General features: G+C 50.8%; 2 protein-coding genes across 2 annotated transcripts; both read left to right on the top strand.

Moving 5' to 3' along the window:
* Nucleotides 1-616: 616 nt before the first annotated feature.
* LOC128972864 (protocadherin beta-15-like) lies at nt 617-5,154 on the top strand. Its single transcript, XM_054388991.1, has 2 exons — nt 617-2,989; nt 5,032-5,154. The coding sequence occupies exons 1-2, from the start codon at nt 710-712 to the stop codon at nt 5,152-5,154; spliced, it is 2,403 nt and encodes an 800-aa protein (XP_054244966.1). The 5' UTR covers nt 617-709.
* Nucleotides 5,155-9,159: 4,005 nt separating this feature from the next.
* Nucleotides 9,160-17,913, top strand: LOC128972863 (protocadherin beta-15-like). The gene is made up of 2 exons (XM_054388990.1): nt 9,160-11,532; nt 17,842-17,913. The coding sequence occupies exons 1-2, from the start codon at nt 9,253-9,255 to the stop codon at nt 17,911-17,913; spliced, it is 2,352 nt and encodes a 783-aa protein (XP_054244965.1). The 5' UTR covers nt 9,160-9,252.
* The last annotated feature ends 143 nt before the right edge of the window (nt 17,914-18,056 follow it).

Here is an 18,056-nt window from a genome sequence, read left to right as displayed (position 1 = left end):
CTGGAGACAAGTTTCAGAAATGTGTTAGTGACAGAGCTTGTACTGTAGAATAGTGTCAGCAGGCACCAGGCTTCTCTCCATTCAGCACACAAAAGCATTTAAATTTGGAGGGTTAATGGGAGATGTGTGATAACAACTGTGAAAAAAATAAACCGAGGGTGATGTACCCCAAAAACAGCACTGTCATTCTCGTGTGGTGGGGAGCACGGCTGATGGTGAACTCTTTGCTTTTGTGATTTCTCCCTGACACGGACCCTTTGGCTCCGTTTCAACAAGGAGAAAGCAGATGGAAGCAGCAAAGCCCAAGGCAGCAGTGACGGCATGAAGCAGAGGAACAATTCCCGCTGACGACGCTGGGTGGCGGTGTTGACCACGGACACGCAGCTTCCGCTCCCCGCCCCGGCTCTGCAGCACCGGCACACAAAACCAGCCGAGAGAGCTGCTCGGGAACGGCAGAGGGAAACGCAGCCGAGCTGCTCGGGGGCTTGCAGAAGCCCTTCTCCGCCGTCCCTGGCAAACACTGCTCGGGCTGGAACGCTTCTTGCAAATGCCGGCAAGCAGAGAGGACTCTGTATGTCTTTTGCGGAGAGCAATGTCGTGGAACGGGAGACGGAGCAGAGGTAGCCTCAGGCAAGTGATCTTGTTCCTTCTGTGCGTTTGCGTGTGGCAGAGCGGGGCCGAAAGCCTCCGCTATTCTGTGGCGGAGGAAATGGAGAGGGACGCCTTTGTGGGCAATATTGCCCAGGACCTAGGGCTGGATCCGAGCCAGCTGGCAGCTCGCAAGGCGCGCGTTGTGTCCGAGGGGAACCAGCAGTTTTTCCACCTCAACCCGAGCACCGGAGTGCTGACGGCCACGGAGTCTCTAGACCGGGAAGAGATTTGTCCTCAGAGCGAGACCTGCACTCTCTTTTTTAAGGTGTTCTTTGACAACCCGTTGCAGCTGATCCGAGGGGAGGTGGAGGTTCTTGACGTGAATGACAATTCCCCCGTGTTCCCCAAAAAGGAAATGGTTTTAAAGATTGTCGAAACGACACCTCCTGGGTCCCGTTTCCCTCTGGACCGTGCCCAGGACGCTGACGTGGGTAGTAATGGTTTGCAGAACTATAGCCTTGGGTCCAATTCGCATTTTTTTCTTGCTCTCGGAGCAGCGAAACGTGGAGCAAAATATCCAGAGCTCGTCCTAGAAGAGCAGCTGGACCGAGAAGCGGAGGCAGAGATTGGTTTACTTCTGACCGCCAAAGACGGGGGGGCGCCGCCGAGATCAGGCACAACTCAGATCCGGATTGTGGTGCTGGACGCCAATGACAACACCCCGATGTTCAGTCGGGAGGTCTACGAGGTGCGTCTGGCTGAGAACAGCCCCTCGGGAGAGCTGGTGGTCAAAGTCGCAGCCACAGATCAAGATGAAGGGTCCTATGGGAAAGTGCAGTACACTTTCACACAGACATTTGATGGGTCCCAGCAGCTCTTCGATCTGAACGCTGACACAGGAGAGATTCGGGTGATAAGAAAACTGGACTTTGAGGAAACACAATCCTATGAGATGGTGGTGGAAGCCACCGATGGCGGGGGTCTGTCTGCACATTGCAAAGTGCAGGTGGAGGTCCTGGATGTGAACGACAATGCCCCGGAGATAAAGCTGACCTCACACACTGCCTCCATTCCCGAGGACGCTCCGCCACACACCGTGGTGGCTCTCTTCAGCGTGCGGGACCGGGACTCCGGCGACAACGGCAGGACAGAGTGCACCGTCGAAGGAGACTTGCCCTTCACTCTCACCCCCATGTTCGATAGTTACTATGAACTGAGAACCAACGCGGCGCTCGACAGGGAGACGACAGCAGAGTATAACATCAGCATCCGAGCGACGGACTGGGGCCCGCATCGCCTGAGCTCTCGGCAAAGCCTGTGGGTGCAGGTGACGGATGTGAACGACAACGCGCCCGCCTTCAGCCAGGAGCTTTACAGCATGTGGGTGACGGAGAACAACAGCCCCATGGTGCGCATCGGCAGCGTGCAGGCCAGCGACGCGGACGCGGGCAGCAACGCCCGCGTGCAGTACGCGCTGGAGCGGGAGGAGGGCCAGGAGCAGCCCGCGCTGTCGGTCAGCTCGGAGAGCGGCGACGTGTACGTGGTGCGGTCGCTGGACTACGAGCGGCTGCGCGCCTTGGAGGTGTGGGTGCGCGCGGCCGACGGCGGCTCGCCGGCGCTGAGCGCGCGGGCGCTGCTGCGCGTGCTGGTGCGCGACGAGAACGACAACGCGCCGGTGGTGCTGCACCCGGGCGCCGAGAGCAGCGCGGGCGCGGGCGAGCTGGTGCCGCGCTGGGCACCGGCAGGCTACCTGGTGGCCAAGGTGGTGGCGGTGGACGCGGACGCGGGGCAGAACGCGTGGCTGTCGTACGAGCTGGCCAAGGCCACGGAGCCGGGGCTCTTCCGCCTGGGGCTGCACAGCGGCGAGGTGCGCACGGCGCGGGCCGTGGCCGAGCGCGACGCGCCCCGACACAGGCTCGTCGTGCTCGTGCGAGACCGCGGACAGCCGCCGCGCTCGGCCAGCGCCACCCTCGCCATCGCCCTGCTCCACGACTTCTCCGACGCACATGTGCGCCTCAGCCATGAGGCTCCGCCCGCCGAGCCCGACGACACGCTCACTCTCTACCTCATCGCCTGCCTGGCCTGCGTGTCCGCGCTCTGCCTGGCCACCGGCCTGGCCGCCCTGCTGATGAAGCTGCGGCGGGACAGGCAGAGAAATGCCGAGCCCTTGCCCACCTTCCCGACGGCTGTCGCTGAGAGCGACGCAGGCTCCCTGCCTCGCAGTCTAGTCTACGACGTGTGCTTGGCCACCGGCAGCCTGAGCAGCGACTTTCACTTCCTCGGTCCCCTCTTGCCCTGCTTCCCGGCCGGGATACCTCCCGGCGCGGCCCCACAGCGGAGCTCAGTGTGCTCGCAAGAGGCGTCCAGCGTCGTGGAAGGAGGCGACTGTGCTGCACAGGTGAGGCATCGGAGCGGGCAGTGGTGAGGGGGAATGTGGCAAAATCGGCCAGGGGCATGGCGGGACGGGGATTCAGTCCTGGGAGTCAGGGGTGTTGGTGTTGCGGATTTGATGTTTAAAGAGCCAGTTGATGAGGAGAGGGTAGGGATCCCCAGGAGAATCAGACTCAGGTTTTCATGAATTATGACCTATTGCTGGCCTCTTCAGGCAGCTCTATGCCATTGCTATTCGACTAAGATCAATTTTTTTGTGTCTCCATATAATGGGGCAGCTGGTGGTGAAACAGCAGTATAGATGTGCATAGCCACAATCGATTTTATCCATGCTCTGAGTGGAGGACATACTGAGAAGGGGGTTTTATTTTGGGCTCTTACCACTTAACTTACCCCCTCAGACTCAACAAACTTTTGCAGCAGTGCCTTTTTGATATCTGCTGTAGGGAGTGTTTTCTGGCTTTAGATATTCCCCGTTCAGGTCAGAGGCTCAGCTTCCTCCAGCTTCTCCAACCTTCTTTTGGGGTCTGGGTAGAGAATTGTGCTGTGTCAGATGCAGATATGCCCTCTAAGCTTCTTCCTGATGTCAGCTTACCCTCCACACTGATTGACAGCCTCTCCTGTCCCTTCTTTGCAGGGCAGAGCTCCCCTCTCTCAAGATAAAGGTCCCACACCTGTAGTGGAAGCTTGTGCTGCAAACAGGGGGGTGGAGCTAAATGTCAGTTCTGATCACAACCCTTGGCTCACCCATCAGTAATTGAGGACAAAGACAAACTTGCCTGTCCTCACCAGCTAATGTCCTGACATGGAAAAGAGAACAAAGAGACCAAACACCCAGGAAAAAGTACCAGAGAGGTACAAGTCTCTGCCAGAAAGCAAACCTCCTCTCCACTTGAGCAGTGCTTTATTCATGTAGGTGTTTAGTAGTTGTGACATTGCTGGAGGATGAGGACTGTGTTGCATGTTGATACATTGAGACTTGCTGCATGTTTTTGAGACTGCTCCTGCTTCTGAATCTTAAGGGAAATACTGAGAACTAGAAGCAGAACTTCAAAGTAACGTTCTCCTACATCACATTTTCTGTGTTTTGCTTTGCTTTTTGTATGGCTCTGTAACAATTTCCTAATTTCCAAGGTCTGGTCGATCCCAGGCAAACACATCTTCAGCAGAATTCAGTGGTGCTTGCAGAGGAGTTGCTTAATAACAGCAGGTGTAACAGATTACTTTAGAAACAGCTGACAATGGCACACTTCTGAGCAGCATTTTATATGTTCCCTTCAGTGTGAAGAGTGGGATTTGAGCAATGTATGGGTTTTGGTTGGTTGGCGGTTTGTGTGTGTGTGTGACTTGAAGCTGAAATGAATATTCCAGATGTTTGAATATAATGTTGTAGAGAATTAAAAGCACTGTTTGTGGTTTAAAAGCAAAATCGACTAAAACATTTACATACAGCTTAAGGCTCTGTAGAGTTTAGGGCATCAGGAAGCTTTCTGTTTTTCTTTCATTCTGTGAATATCTATAAAGTCATGTGATATTTCCTTTTAAATGTGATAATGTAAAGGGAAAAAAATTACACACAATAAAGCCTACTTAGGACTCCCTTGGCTGAGTGTGCTGCCTGGGAGATCACAGTCTTTACCAAGGAAATTGCCCCACCAAGAGAAGGATTTTGGCAAGAAATCCAAACCTTCAGAGCAGATTTTATTAAGGGAAAAACAGCAACCAGGACACAGGCTGGAGCAAAGTGGAGGGCCTGAGAGATTGTGAATTAGGGCAACAATCTTGGTCTATTCCAGAAACCTGTGATCACTGTCGTGGTTCATGGACCAGCTCACTGTGGATGCTGGACACTTTCACAATTGGTATTTGGTCTCAGGCTGGACCAGCATCTTGATCCAACTCACAGCAGTAGAAGATGCCTTTATTGCTGCCTGGAGGTGCTTCTCACAGAGGATCCCCAGAGACTGTCCACTGCCATGGTGTGGCAGTCACAAGGCCACAAGGCTTTGTCTTTCTGCTTTCCTTTCCATGTCACTCACTCAAAATCAGCCTCATAACAGGCAGAAGTCCAGCTTGCCACCACAGCACTGTGCCGTGGTTGGGAGCACCAATGATGAACAGGGTTTCCACTGTGGTGCCATCACTGTGGAAGACATAGCACCAGATGACTAAGGGCCTCTCTCTGTGGAACCATTCAATAGTCTTTCCCTTCGTTAACATTGAGACAGTGCAAGCAGAGGCTTTGTGCCTCATGACCAGACATCTGTGTTACAACATGGAGCAATAGTTCCTCCAGAGTAAACCCGCATTTGCAAATCCTGTCAAGAATTTCTCATGTGAGAAGAAAATTGTCTTGCCTTCCAAACAACAACAACAAAAATACAGCAAACTAAAAGCTCCCTTCCTCAGGCAATGATATGCTTCAGCCCTGTTACAGCTACTACTGTACTGCTTCAAGAATGAGGTTATATCCAAGGCTCTGTATAAGTTATTCTGTCACTTGCTGTCCATTCAGGACTACCAACTTCTTATCCCATGCTGTGACACAATGACAAGGTTAGGCAGACAAACCACATGCTCAGGCACATGGCCCTGATCTCTGGTCAGGAAAGAAAGGAAGCTGTGAGTACTGTGTTACAATGTGGTTCAAGTGTGGGGCTCTTTCTTCCCTGGGTTCTGTACGTCTCTCTCGGAGAAGTGTAGACTCTGGTTTTCGCCTTCCTGTCTCTCCAGCCATTGCATGTCTGCATATGCTGCACAAGGGCTTCCTAGTGAGTTCAGAGCTGCTCACATCCATCCATTCTGTTGCTGGCAATCCAGTTCACCAGATAAGAAAGATTTTGACCCTTTGAGTATAGCAGTCTCAGCTCTTGTGTGGAGATCAGCAAAACACGTTAGAACTTATTTTGAGCTGTAGTCAGGGATTGGATGGGCTGTCTCCTTGGGAATGCCTTAGAAATACAGCAGCACTAAAGGTGTCAGGATGGGATGGGATGGGATGGGACAGCATAGGATAGACTGGAATGGAATGGAATGGAATGGAATGGAATGGAATAGGCAGGCTAGGCTAGAATAGGCTAGGAGAGAAGAGAAGAGAAGAGAAGAGAAGAGAAGAGAAGAGAAGAGAAGAGAAGAGAAGAGAAGAGAAGAGAAGAGAAGAGAAGAGAGAAGAGAAGAGAATGTGGGCTGAGCACTGCCCACAGCACTCAAGCTAAGGATGCAACAATGATAAATACAGAGGGATAATCATCTCCTTTGACTGGCTGATGGTGCTGTGTTTGAAGCACCCCAGCCTGTTGTTTGGCCTCTTGGCTGCCAGGTCTCATGGCTGACATGTATTGGGTCTGCTGTCAACCCCTAGATCCCTTTCTGCAAAGCTGCTCTCCAGCCACTCCTCTCCACCTTTAGGCTTGTGTCCATCATTACTCCCTCATGGGTGCAGAATTCAGCTCATATCCTTTTGTTCCTCAAGACAGTCAACAGCACCTCCCAGTCCGTGTCATCAGCAAAGTTACTAATGGTGTATTCCACTCCTGCATCCAGATCATTGATATATATACTGAGCAGAACTGGTCCATAATTTGAACCTTGAGGAATATCATTCTTGACTGAAAACCAAAGGTATCCTACCATTCACTACAACACTTTCAGTCCTGTGCTTCAGCCATTTCTTCACTTAGCTCACCATGAATCTGTTCATTTCACAGTTTGACAAATTATCCAGAAGGATGAGGTGAGGAGCAGTATCAAAAGCCTTATGAAAACCAAGAAAAAAATACATAAACCACTTTTCCATCATCCATTGGGCAGATGACCTCATCGTAGAAGGATATCAAGTCAGTTCAAAAGGACTTCCCCACAGTGAACTGACGTTGACTGTGCCTGATGATGTCATGGGGTTTAGTTGTAGCTACCTTGAGCTTCTCCATACTGTTTTCAGGATCTCAGGTCAGATTAACAGGATGGTAGTCTCCTGGGTCATCCCTCATGGCCTTCTTGTAAACTGGAAGAAAACTGATTAGTTTCCAGTCAGCAGGGACCTCCCCAGACTCCCAAGGCTTTTTGTCAGATGATGGAGAGAAGGCCTTGGGGATGTCAGCTGATGAAAAATACAACATCCAGCAATGTGTGCTTGCAGCCCAGAAGGCAACCATGTCCTGGGCTGCATCAAAAGAAGTGTGACCAGTAGCCCATGGGAGATGATTGTACTGCTCTACTCTGCTTTCATGACATCCCACCTGGAGTACTGCATCCAGTTATGTGGCCCTCAATACAAGGACATTAAACTATTGAACTGGGCCAGAGGAAGGACACAAGACGGTCAGAAGGCTGGAGCACCCTCTCTGTGGGGAGAGGCTGAGAGAGTTGGTGCTGTTCAACCTGGAGAAGGCAACAGAGAGACATTAGAACAGCCTTCCAGTACTCGAAGTGAGCTACAGGAAAGCTGGGGAGGGACTTTTGACAAGGGCTGGTAGTGATAGGACAAAGGGAAATGACTTTGATCTGGAAAAACAGAGATTTAGACTGTGCATTAGGAAGAAATTCTTTCTAGAGGGAGTGGTGAGACACTGGAACAGGTTGCCCAGGGGCATTGTGGATGCCCCCTCCCTGGAGGTGTTCAAGGCCAGGTTGGAAATGGTTTTGAGCATCCTAGTTTAGTAAAGGGTGTCCCTGGCCATGGCACGAAGGTTGGAACTAGAAGATCTTTAAAGTCCCTTCCAACCAAAAGCTTTCTGTGGTTCTATGACTGAGCTGCAGAGGCAACTTTAAAGCTCTTGTGGAAGTGTCTGGAAATATACACCCAAGACACAAGGTTCAGACTGAACAGACTGAACTTCTTTGCTTTCTGAACTCCTTCTCAGAGTGTAGTTGTGGCTGGATCCAATCTTTGTCCATGACTGTAAAGAAGAGTTTAGAATCAAGGTTCTGCCTTAGAGCAAATTTCTTTCATCTTGAGATGGGCCTCTCCCAGAGGGGACCCCCCTCACTTGTTTCCCTATGCCTTTAAAACTTCACAAACTATTATACAAAGTGTAACAGTTTGATTACATCATGCACAGACTACGTGTACAATCAGCTTGTTTAGTAGTTGTTCTTTGTCTAAGATGGTCAGAGTGTCTACTCAATGTAGTTTCATCATCCTCCCATCTTAGCTGGGTCTCTTCTATCTTTTGCTGACTTCAGATGGAAGAGTTTCTCTCCTCCTTTGAGGGTCTTTTCCTTGAATGAGAGGTTTGGTCCAGTTTATAGTAGTGTTGAAGAAGACTCCCAGTACTTCTCCATTTCAAATAAGCAAAAATTCAAGTGAAGTTCAGTTACAGTTTGTAGTCTGAGACTCTCCAGTCTCTATTGCTAAGCACAGTCACTCCTGCTGAGCTAAGCAGAAGATTTAATTCAACCTAATTTAAAGCAATAGAAAAATTCATTCTAACATTCAATAATTAAACTATTTTCACCCCAAACAGGCCCTCCTCTGTTTTATCTAACATACTTTGTAAAACTGTAGGCAGAGATTTCTCCTCTGCGTTTTCATTCTCTAAGAGAACATGCAAATGGGCTGCACCATGTGGATGCAGTGTGGCTGGGGACATGTCTCAGGAAAGTGTTACACATTGACACAGGTTATCCTGGGTACCAGGATCAGCAGGCAGCAGGGCAGGACACAGCTGTCAATTCAGGACTGAAAAAAGTTCACATTACTCTGTTTTGGGAGCGATGTGTCATGCAAAATGCGATGATATTTTCTAGAAGAAACATTGCTATTCGTGCGTGCTGGTGAGCTCAGGTGATGGTGAACTCTTTGCTTTTGGGATCTCTCCCTGACACCGGCCTTTTGGCTCCTCTTTAGCAGCTGAAAGCAGCAAATCCCATGGCAGCAGCGCCGGCATGAAGCAGGGGAACCATTCCTGCTGACGACGCTAGGTGGCGGTGTTGACCACGGACACGCAGTTTCCTCTCCCCGCCCCGGCTCTGCAGAACCGGCAGACAAAAACAGCCGAGCTGCTCGGGAACGGCAGAGGGAAACGCAGCCGAGCTGCTTGGGGGCTTGCTGAAGCCATTCTCCGCCGTCCCTGGCAAGCACTGCTCCGGCTGGTACGCTGCGTGCAAATGCCGGCAAGCCGAGAGGACGCTGCCTGTCTTTTGCGGAGAGCGATGGCGTGGAACGGGAGACAGAGCGGAGGCAGCCTCAGGCAAGTGATCTTGTTCCTTCTGTTCGTTTGCGTGTGGCAGAGCGGGGCCGAAAGCCTCCGCTATTCTGTGGCGGAGGAAATGGAGAGGGACTCCTTTGTGGGCAATATTGCCCAGGACCTGGGGCTGGTTCCCAGCCAGCTGGCAGCTCGCAAGGCGCGCGTTGTGTCCGAGGGGAACCAGCAGCTTTTCCACCTCAACCCGAGTACTGGAGTGTTGACGGCCACGGAATCTCTGGACCGGGAAGAGATCTGTCCTCAGAGTGACACCTGCACGCTCTTTTTTAAGGTGTTCTTTGACAACCCGTTGCAGCTGATCCGAGGGGAGGTGGAGGTTCTTGACGTGAACGATAACTCCCCCGTGTTCCCGGAGAAGGAAATGGTTTTAGAGATTCTAGAAACGACATCACCTGGGTCTCGTTTCCCTCTAAAACGAGCCCGTGACAAGGACGTGGGCAGTTATGGGTTGCAGAACTATAGCCTCCAGTCCAATTCGCATTTCTCCATTGCTGTAAAAATAAGGAATGATGGAGAAAAATACCCAGAACTTCTTTTAGAACAACAGCTGGACCGAGAAGAGCAGACAGGGATTAATTTACTTCTGACCGCTATCGATGGGGGTTCACCACCGAGATCAGGAACGGCTCAAATCCGGATCGTGGTGCTAGATGCCAATGACAACACCCCGATGTTTAGTCGGGAGGTCTACGAGGTAAGCCTGGCTGAGAACAGCACCCCGGGGCTGTTGGTAGTCAAAGTCGAGGCCAGAGATCCTGACAAAGGGTCCAATGGGAAAGTGCAGTACACCTTCAGCGAGACATCAGAGGGGTCCCAGCAGCTCTTTGATCTAAACCCAGACATGGGGGAGATTCGGGTGACAGGAAAACTGGACTTTGAGGAAATGAAAAAACACGAGATGGTGGTGAAAGCTACAGACGGTGGAGGACTCTTTGCTCATTGCAAAGTGCTGGTGGAGGTGGTGGACGTGAACGACAACGCCCCGGAGATACAGCTGACCTCACACACCGCCTCCATTCCCGAGGACGCCCCACCACGCACCGTGGTGGCCCTCTTCAGCGTGCGGGACCGGGACGCCGGCGACAACGGCAGGACAGAGTGCACCATCGAAGGGGATTTGCCCTTCACTCTCACTCCCACTTTCGATAATTACTACGAGTTGAGAACCAACGCGGCGCTCGACAGGGAGACGACGGCAGAGTACAACATCAGCATCCGAGCGACGGACTGGGGCCCGCGGCGCCTGAGCTCTCGGCAAAGCCTGTGGGTGCAGGTGTGGGACGTGAACGACAACGCGCCCGCCTTCAGCCAGGAGCTTTACAGCATGTGGGTGACGGAGAACAACAGCCCCATGGTGCGCATCGGCAGCGTGCAGGCCAGCGACGCGGACGCGGGCAGCAACGCCCGCGTGCAGTACGCGCTGGAGCGGGAGGAGGGCCAGGAGCAGCCCGCGCTGTCGGTCAGCTCGGAGAGCGGCGACGTGTACGTGGTGCGGTCGCTGGACTACGAGCGGCTGCGCGCCTTGGAGGTGTGGGTGCGCGCGGCCGACGGCGGCTCGCCGGCGCTGAGCGCGCGGGCGCTGCTGCGCGTGCTGGTGCGCGACGAGAACGACAACGCGCCGGTGGTGCTGCACCCGGGCGCCGAGAGCAGCGCGGGCGCGGGCGAGCTGGTGCCGCGCTGGGCACCGGCAGGCTACCTGGTGGCCAAGGTGGTGGCGGTGGACGCGGACGCGGGGCAGAACGCGTGGCTGTCGTACGAGCTGGCCAAGGCCACGGAGCCGGGGCTCTTCCGCCTGGGGCTGCACAGCGGCGAGGTGCGCACGGCGCGGGCCGTGGCCGAGCGCGACGCGCCCCGACACAGGCTCGTCGTGCTCGTGCGAGACCGCGGACAGCCGCCGCGCTCGGCCAGCGCCACCCTCGCCATCGCCCTGCTCCACGACTTCTCCGACGCCCACCTGCGCCTCAGCCACGAGGCGCCGCCCGCCGAGCCCGACGACACGCTCACTCTCTACCTCATCGCCTGCCTGGCCTGCGTGTCCGCGCTCTGCCTGGCCACCGGCCTGGCCGCCCTGCTGATGAAACTGCGGCAAAACAGGCGCAAACACGCTGAGCCCTTGCCCACCTTCCCGACAGCTGTGGCTGAAAGCGACGCAGGCTCCCTACCCCGCAGCTTGGTTTACGACGTCTGTTTGACCGCAGGCACCCTGAGTAGCGACTTTCACTTCCTCGGTCCCCTCTTGCCCTGCTTCCCTGCTGGGATTTCCCCTGGAGCAGCCCCACAGCGGAGCTCAGTGTGCTCTCAAGAGGCATCTAACCTCGTGGAAGGAGTCGACTGTGCTACGCAGGTGAGGGACCGGAGCGGGCCGTGCGGAGGGGGAAGCAGGGAGATGGCCGCGCGAGGGTTGTGTTTCCCCCCCCGGAAGGTAGAGAGGGTCTCATATCAGCTGGCAGGCACCTTCCCAGGAGGGCCCAGCACTACTCAATTGCTCTCCAATTGGTTTTTAACCCCGTCCCTTTGCATCCAGCCCCATATCCTGTGATTGATTCTTTGCACCCACGAAGTGAAGCTGATGAAATTTGAGATGATAAACAGCATTATGGACGTTTGAGCTACAATACTGAATCCTATCCATGCACTACATAGAGCTCGTAGGGATAGAGAGCAGGGACGACATCACTCCTTGGGATACGTCCTTCTAGAGGCAGCAGCACCAGGAATGTTTTGATCCTCTCCCGTGTCAGCCAGGACCGGGGCTATCTCGTTGCAAAGCAGTGTCATGTGGCTGACTGCACGACTGTGCTGGTGTCAGCAGATTGTGCGTGGTGCTGTCAACGTTCATCCTAAGAGGAAGTGCTGAATTCTGCGTGTCTGACCTAGTGCTGGAGGCCATGGAGGTAGCTCCCTCTCCCATTAAATTCTTGTAGAATTTTGTGTCTTCTAGAAACAGTATTGGTGACATTGGCACCATCCCAGTCCCTTCCTGACCCAGCCCGGTGGTCCTGGACAGTGTTAGCGCCACTTTTTCCCGTACTTCTGGAATCTCAAAGGGAGCCATATCTGAGACCTTTGTTTATACTGTGGCTCCACAAAATTCATGAGGGAGAAAAGAAATGGTATTGAATCAGCTCCTGCTCTTCTCTTGTTTTTTGTAGTTTCCAGGGATGCATTTGGGACTTTGCACAGGTCCAGTCAATGAATGTATATGGGGATGAAGGCACACAAATAATATATTACAGTCACCCCACAACCCATCTTGATCCATAATGAAACAGTTTTTACTGCCTGTGTGACAACAGCTCTTATTGAATTACCCTCTCTGACTTAAAAAGGGCTCACAGCAGTGCCCTTGTGATGTCGACAGTGGAGGATGGTTTCTGGCTTTTGATTTTTCCCTGTACAGCACCTGATCCAACCTCCTCTTTGGTCCTGGGTAGAGTAGACTGGTGTTAAACACAGTGATGTCAGACATTCCTTCTAAGCTTCTTGCTGATACCTGCTTAGCTTCCACACCTAATGACAGCCTCTCTTGTCTCTCCTTCGTAGGGCAGAGCTCCCCATCCTGAGGACATGGGACCCAGATCTGCTGAAGCAGCTTGTGCTGCAAATGGTGGGATGGAGTTAAATATCAGTTCTGATCAAAACCCTTGGCTCACCCATAAGTAAGTGAGGACAAAGACCAGCTTGTCTGTCCTCACCGGTTAACATCCTAACAGGGAAGAGAGAATGAAGAGATTAAATACCCACCAAAATGTACCAGGGAGGTACAAATCTCCTGTGTGCAAAAGCAATTCCTCTCTCCTCTTGAGCAGTGCTTTATTCATGTAGGTATTTTGTAGTTGCGACACAGATGGAGGATGAGGACTCTGTTGCAATGTTGATTACGTTGAGACTTGATGCATTTTTATGAATCTGCTCCTGATTCTGAATCTTAAGGGAAATACTGAAAACTGAAAGTAGATCTTTAAGGTAATTTTTTCCTACATCATATTTTCTGTGTTTTCTTTGGTTTTTGTATAGCTCTGTAACACTATCTTACTATTCTGAGGTCTGGTCAATCCCAGGCAAACAGATCTTCAGCAGAATTCAATGGTGCTTGCAAAGGTGTTGCTTAATAACAGGCAGAAGTTGATTACATTAGAAACAGCTGACACTGACATATTTTGCCTCTTTGACCAAGAATGGACCTTGAGCAATGTTGCTTTTTTGTTTTGCAGTGTGAGGTTGAAATGGACACTTCTAGATCTTTGTATATAAGACATTAGAGACTTCAATGTATCATTTGAGGTTTTGCAGTAAAATAGACTGAAACGTTTGCACCCAATGTGATGCAGTATAGAGTATAGGACATCAAGAGGCTTTCTGTTTGCTTTTCATTACCCAGTTATGAACTATACATCCTGTGATACTTGTTGTGGCTCACATGTTTGTAAGAGTCAAAATGCCTGATAACAAAAACCAATAAATCTACTTGGATCTACCTTGGGTGAGTGTGATGTCTTTAAAGATCGCTTCTCACAGATGTTCATGAGGAAATATCCACCATGAGAGCAGGGTTTGGGGAACAATTCCATTCCTTTGTGTGGATTTTTTGCAAGAAAAATGAGAGTGACCTGGAAGTAGGCCACTCTCAGAAGGTTGAGTGAGATGGAGTGGGCATTTCTGAGTCAAGCTGAAGCCTGAGAGGTGCTGCCCTCAGCCTCTCTATGAGGGCTCCAGGACTGGGGTGTTGTGAATCAAGGGAAGAATCTCAGTCAGTTCATAAACCTGCCTTGAAATTCCTACAAGAACTACATCCATTCCTACAAGGAACGACAACCACTGCTGTGGTTCATGCACCAGCTCACTCTGGATGCTGGACACCTGAAACCAGGCAAAGTTTGTTCAGCTTAACAAACTAAAACTATTTTCTTCATATGCATAACTGATCAAGATGTTACTGACCAGTGAGGTCATCCGTCAACATACTTTTCTCCAAATTGGACAAACTCAAAACCTTAGCTGCTCCTCATGGCACATTGCTTCCAGCTCTTTCACCAGATTTTTTATCCCCCTCTGAAAGCATTCTGGTACCTTCACATCCTTTTTAAATTGTGGTTTCCTGCACACAGTACCCAAGGTGGGGCCACAGCAGTGTCAAATCCAGCAGGATAATCATCACTTTTGACTGGGTGCTTATGTTGTGTTTGATGCTCACCAGGATGTTGTTTGCCCTCTTCGCTGCCAGGGCTCACCACTGACAAGTCTTGGGCCTGCTCACAATCAGCACCTCCAGATTCATTTCTGCAGGGCTGCTCTCCAGCCTCTCCTCTCTGCATTGAGATTTGTGCCCAGTGTTACTCCATCCCAAGTGCAGAATCCAGCATTTGGACTTGTTACTTTTCATGTCATTGATGATTCTTCAGTGCTCTGAGCTACTGAGATCCCTTTGCAAGGCCTCTTTTCCTTTAAAGGAGTCAGCAGCACCTCCCACTTTGGTATCATCAGCAAAGTTGATAATCACAGTATATTAGAGGTTGGAAGGGACCTCAAGAGATCACTGGGTCCAACCCCACTGCCAAAGCAGGATCACTTAGTGTAGTCTGCACAGAAATGCATACAGGTGGGTTTTGAAAGTCTCCAGAGAAGAGATTCCACAAATTGGGCAGCCTGCTCCAAGGCTCTGTCACTCTCACTGTAAAGAAGTTTCTCCTGATGTTGAGGTGAAATCTTCTGTGTTCAAGTTTGAACCTGTTCTTCCTTGTCTTATTACTGTGCACCACCAAAAAGAGCCTGCCCCCCTCCACTTGAGAACCACCCCTCAGATATTTATACACATTGATCAGATCCCCTCTCAGTCTTCTCTTCTCGAGACTAAATAGCCCCAGGGCTCTCAGTCTCTCTTCATAGGGGAGATGCTTAAGTCCCCTAATCATCCTCATAGCTCTCTGTTGGAGGTCTCTGTCTTTCTTGAACTGGGGAGCCCAAAACTGGATGCAGTATTCTAGGTATGGTCTCTCCAGGGCAGAGTAGAGAGGTAGAACTTCCCTAGCCCTGCTGCACACACCCTTCTTGATACATCCCAGGATCCCATTGGCTCTCATGGCCACAAGGGCACATTGTTGTTCCATGGAGAACTTGCTGTCCACCAGGACTCCAAGATCTTTCTCTGTGGAGCTGCTTTCCAGCAAGGCAGCCTCTAACCTGTACTGGTGCCTGTTGTTATTCCTCCTCAGATGTAGGACCCTCTACCCTGTACTTGTCCCTATTAAACTTCATGAGGTTTGCCTGCAACCAGCTCTCTAGCCTGTCCAGGTCACTTTGGATGGCTGCACAGCCCAACAGGGTGTCTGCTATCCCCCCCTTAGTTTTGTATCATCAGCAAACTTGCTGAGGGTACTCTCAATGCTTTCATCCAGGCTGTTGATAAAGATATTGAACAAAACTGGATCCAATACCGATCCCTGGGGAACACCACTGGTCACAGGCATCCAAGTTGACTCTGTGCCTCTGATGATGACCCTCTGAACTCTGTTTTTGAGCCAGTTTTCAATCCACCTCACCTCACCTCACCTCCAGCCATCTATGCCACATTTCCTGAGCTTTTCTATGAGAATGTTTTGGGAGACTATCAAAATTCATTGGAATTATTGATATATGTATGGAACAGAACTGGCCACAGAATGATCCTGGAAGAATACCACCAGTTACTGGTTGCCAATCAGACATAGCCCCATCCACTACCACAGTTTAAGACCTGCACTTCAGACAGTCCTTCATCAAGCACACCACGAACCTGCTTATCTGACAGCTGGACATCATGTCAAGAAGGATGCCCTGAGGAACAATATCAAATTAGCTAAACAGGACTTTCCCTTTCAGTTGTACCCAGTATGATCTGCTCCATAATTTTCAGGATCTGAGGTCAGGCTAGCAGGACCATCCTTTCTTGGGTCCTCTCTCATGAGCTTCTTGTAAATTGGAAGAACATTGGCTAATTTCCAGTCAGCAGGAATCTCCACATATTATCCAGATCTTTGGTAGATCATGGAGAGTGTCCTCCTGTAACATCTGCTGGGACCTTCCATAGACTGAGATGAATCCCATACATTGGGATGGACCCCATCAGGCCTCATGGACTAGTGGACATTCAGCCAATGCAGCTGATCCTGTACAACTGTAGTGTTCACAAATGGAAAGTCACTGCTCCTACACTCATAGTCCTCTGACTCAGTGCAGTGGACAGGTCACAGTCAATCAGTGTTATTCAAAGAGTGAGAGGGAAAAAAGGATTGAAAGCTTCTACGTCTTCTTCATCCCTGTTAGTCAAGTGACCATCTTCAAAAAGTATCACTCTAATGTATCTTCAGACTTCCTCTTGATAATGACTTCAAAAAGACCATGAACTCCAGCTCTGCCATCTTCCTGCAAGGCTTGACCTTCCCTCCAGAGATGATAACATTCCTTTTCCTCTCCAGCATCATGAGTTATTCCCTGTTCAGTCAAGTTGAGCTTCTAATCCATTCACTTGACAGAGTGGAATAGCCTGATAATAGACTGCAACTGTACAGAGTTGTGAGAACATGATCATTGTCTTTGGGTAAACTGCAAGGAAAATCCATAAGTCACATATTGAAGACTAATTTGGAAGAGGGCATTTAATTTCGTTCTGTATGTGGTTCCTGAATTCAGAGACCTCTTGATGGCGGTGAAAAGTTGTCTCAATATGATTTGCTGGGTTTCTGTTAGAGCATTTGCATTCTCTTTTTTCTCCTTTCTCCTTCTGAGCTGTCAGGTGTATTTGAGCTTTGTCTTACTTGTTCCTTTTCAGAAGGACTGTTGCCCCATGTGTAATAATGGGTTGTTTGAATGCATGCATGTGGCACAGAAAATTGAGAAATCCTCACACTGTGTTGTTCTGCAGGTCCAAAGTGTAACCTTGGAAATTGGCATCCCCTTGTCTGTGAAAACAAAATAAAGAGAACAGCTGAAGGCCTTGTGTGGAGACAGAGGTCTTTGTGGAGATCATGTTTCTGGGAAAGCTCTGTGAACATTCTGAAAAGGGTGGGAGTTATTCCCACCTGCTGTCCAAAGGTCTAAGTAAGGGTGAGCAGGTCCATTCCTTCTGATTGGAGATGAGGCCTACAGTGTATTGGGGACAATTGCTGGGAGTGGGGAATTGCTGGAACACCTCTGTGATGCTTCTGAGCACTGAGCTTCTGGCCCCTCTGAGAGGGACCTTAAGGATGCAAAGATCTCTGCAAAATAGTGAGATGGAACGAGTGATATTTGCAACTCTCCTGACAGCCCCAGCTGTTGATGGCAAACATAAGGATGTTAGGGGAGAGCCAAAGACACCACTCCCAATAAAGCACAAGGTTCAGACTAGACTATCATGTATCTAAACTCCTTGTCAGATTAGAGACTTCATGTGACTGGATACAGTCTTAGCCCCTAAATGTAAACAAGAGTTCAGACCCCAAGTCATGCCAAGAAATTGTTTTATGCCAAAGTTAACTGGGCTCACCCTTCCCCTGACAAAACCCTCTTATTTATTTCCCTATGATTTTAAGGCTTCACAGTCTCTTACAGGAGCTCGTCATTTGTCTGTCCATGCAACATGCGTGTTCCTGGGGACCTTTTCTGGGCAACACCCTTTTGATTCCGCTTTGGAAAGGAGACAGCAGCTGAAAGCAGCAAAGCCCAAGGCAGCAGCGCCGGCATGAAGCAGAGGAACCATTCCCGCTGACGACGCTAGGTGGCGGTGTTGACCACGGACATGCAGCTTCCTCTGCCCGCCCCGGCTCTGCAGAACCGGCAGACTAAAACGGCCGAGAGAGCTGCTCGGGAACTGCAGAGGAGAACGCAGCCGAGCTGCTCGGGGGCTTGCTG

The sequence above is a fragment of the Indicator indicator genome, chromosome 18 (genome assembly GCF_027791375.1).
Source record: "Indicator indicator isolate 239-I01 chromosome 18, UM_Iind_1.1, whole genome shotgun sequence".
Classification (NCBI taxonomy): domain Eukaryota; kingdom Metazoa; phylum Chordata; class Aves; order Piciformes; family Indicatoridae; genus Indicator; species Indicator indicator.
The sequence above is the reverse complement of the archived record's forward strand: the minus strand, read 5'-3'. Positions and strand labels throughout refer to the sequence as shown.

Excerpts from the sequence above, each read along its gene's own strand:
- LOC128972863 (XM_054388990.1), top strand. The coding sequence starts at position 9,253 with ATGGAGAGGGACTCCTTTGTGGGCAATATTGCCCAGGACCTGGGGCTG. Across the intron at positions 11,533-17,841 it reads GAGTCGACTGTGCTACGCAG|GAGACAGCAGCTGAAAGCAG; the intron begins GTGAGGGACCGG and ends CGCTTTGGAAAG.
- LOC128972864 (XM_054388991.1), top strand. The coding sequence starts at position 710 with ATGGAGAGGGACGCCTTTGTGGGCAATATTGCCCAGGACCTAGGGCTG. Across the intron at positions 2,990-5,031 it reads GAGGCGACTGTGCTGCACAG|CCTCATAACAGGCAGAAGTC; the intron begins GTGAGGCATCGG and ends ACTCAAAATCAG.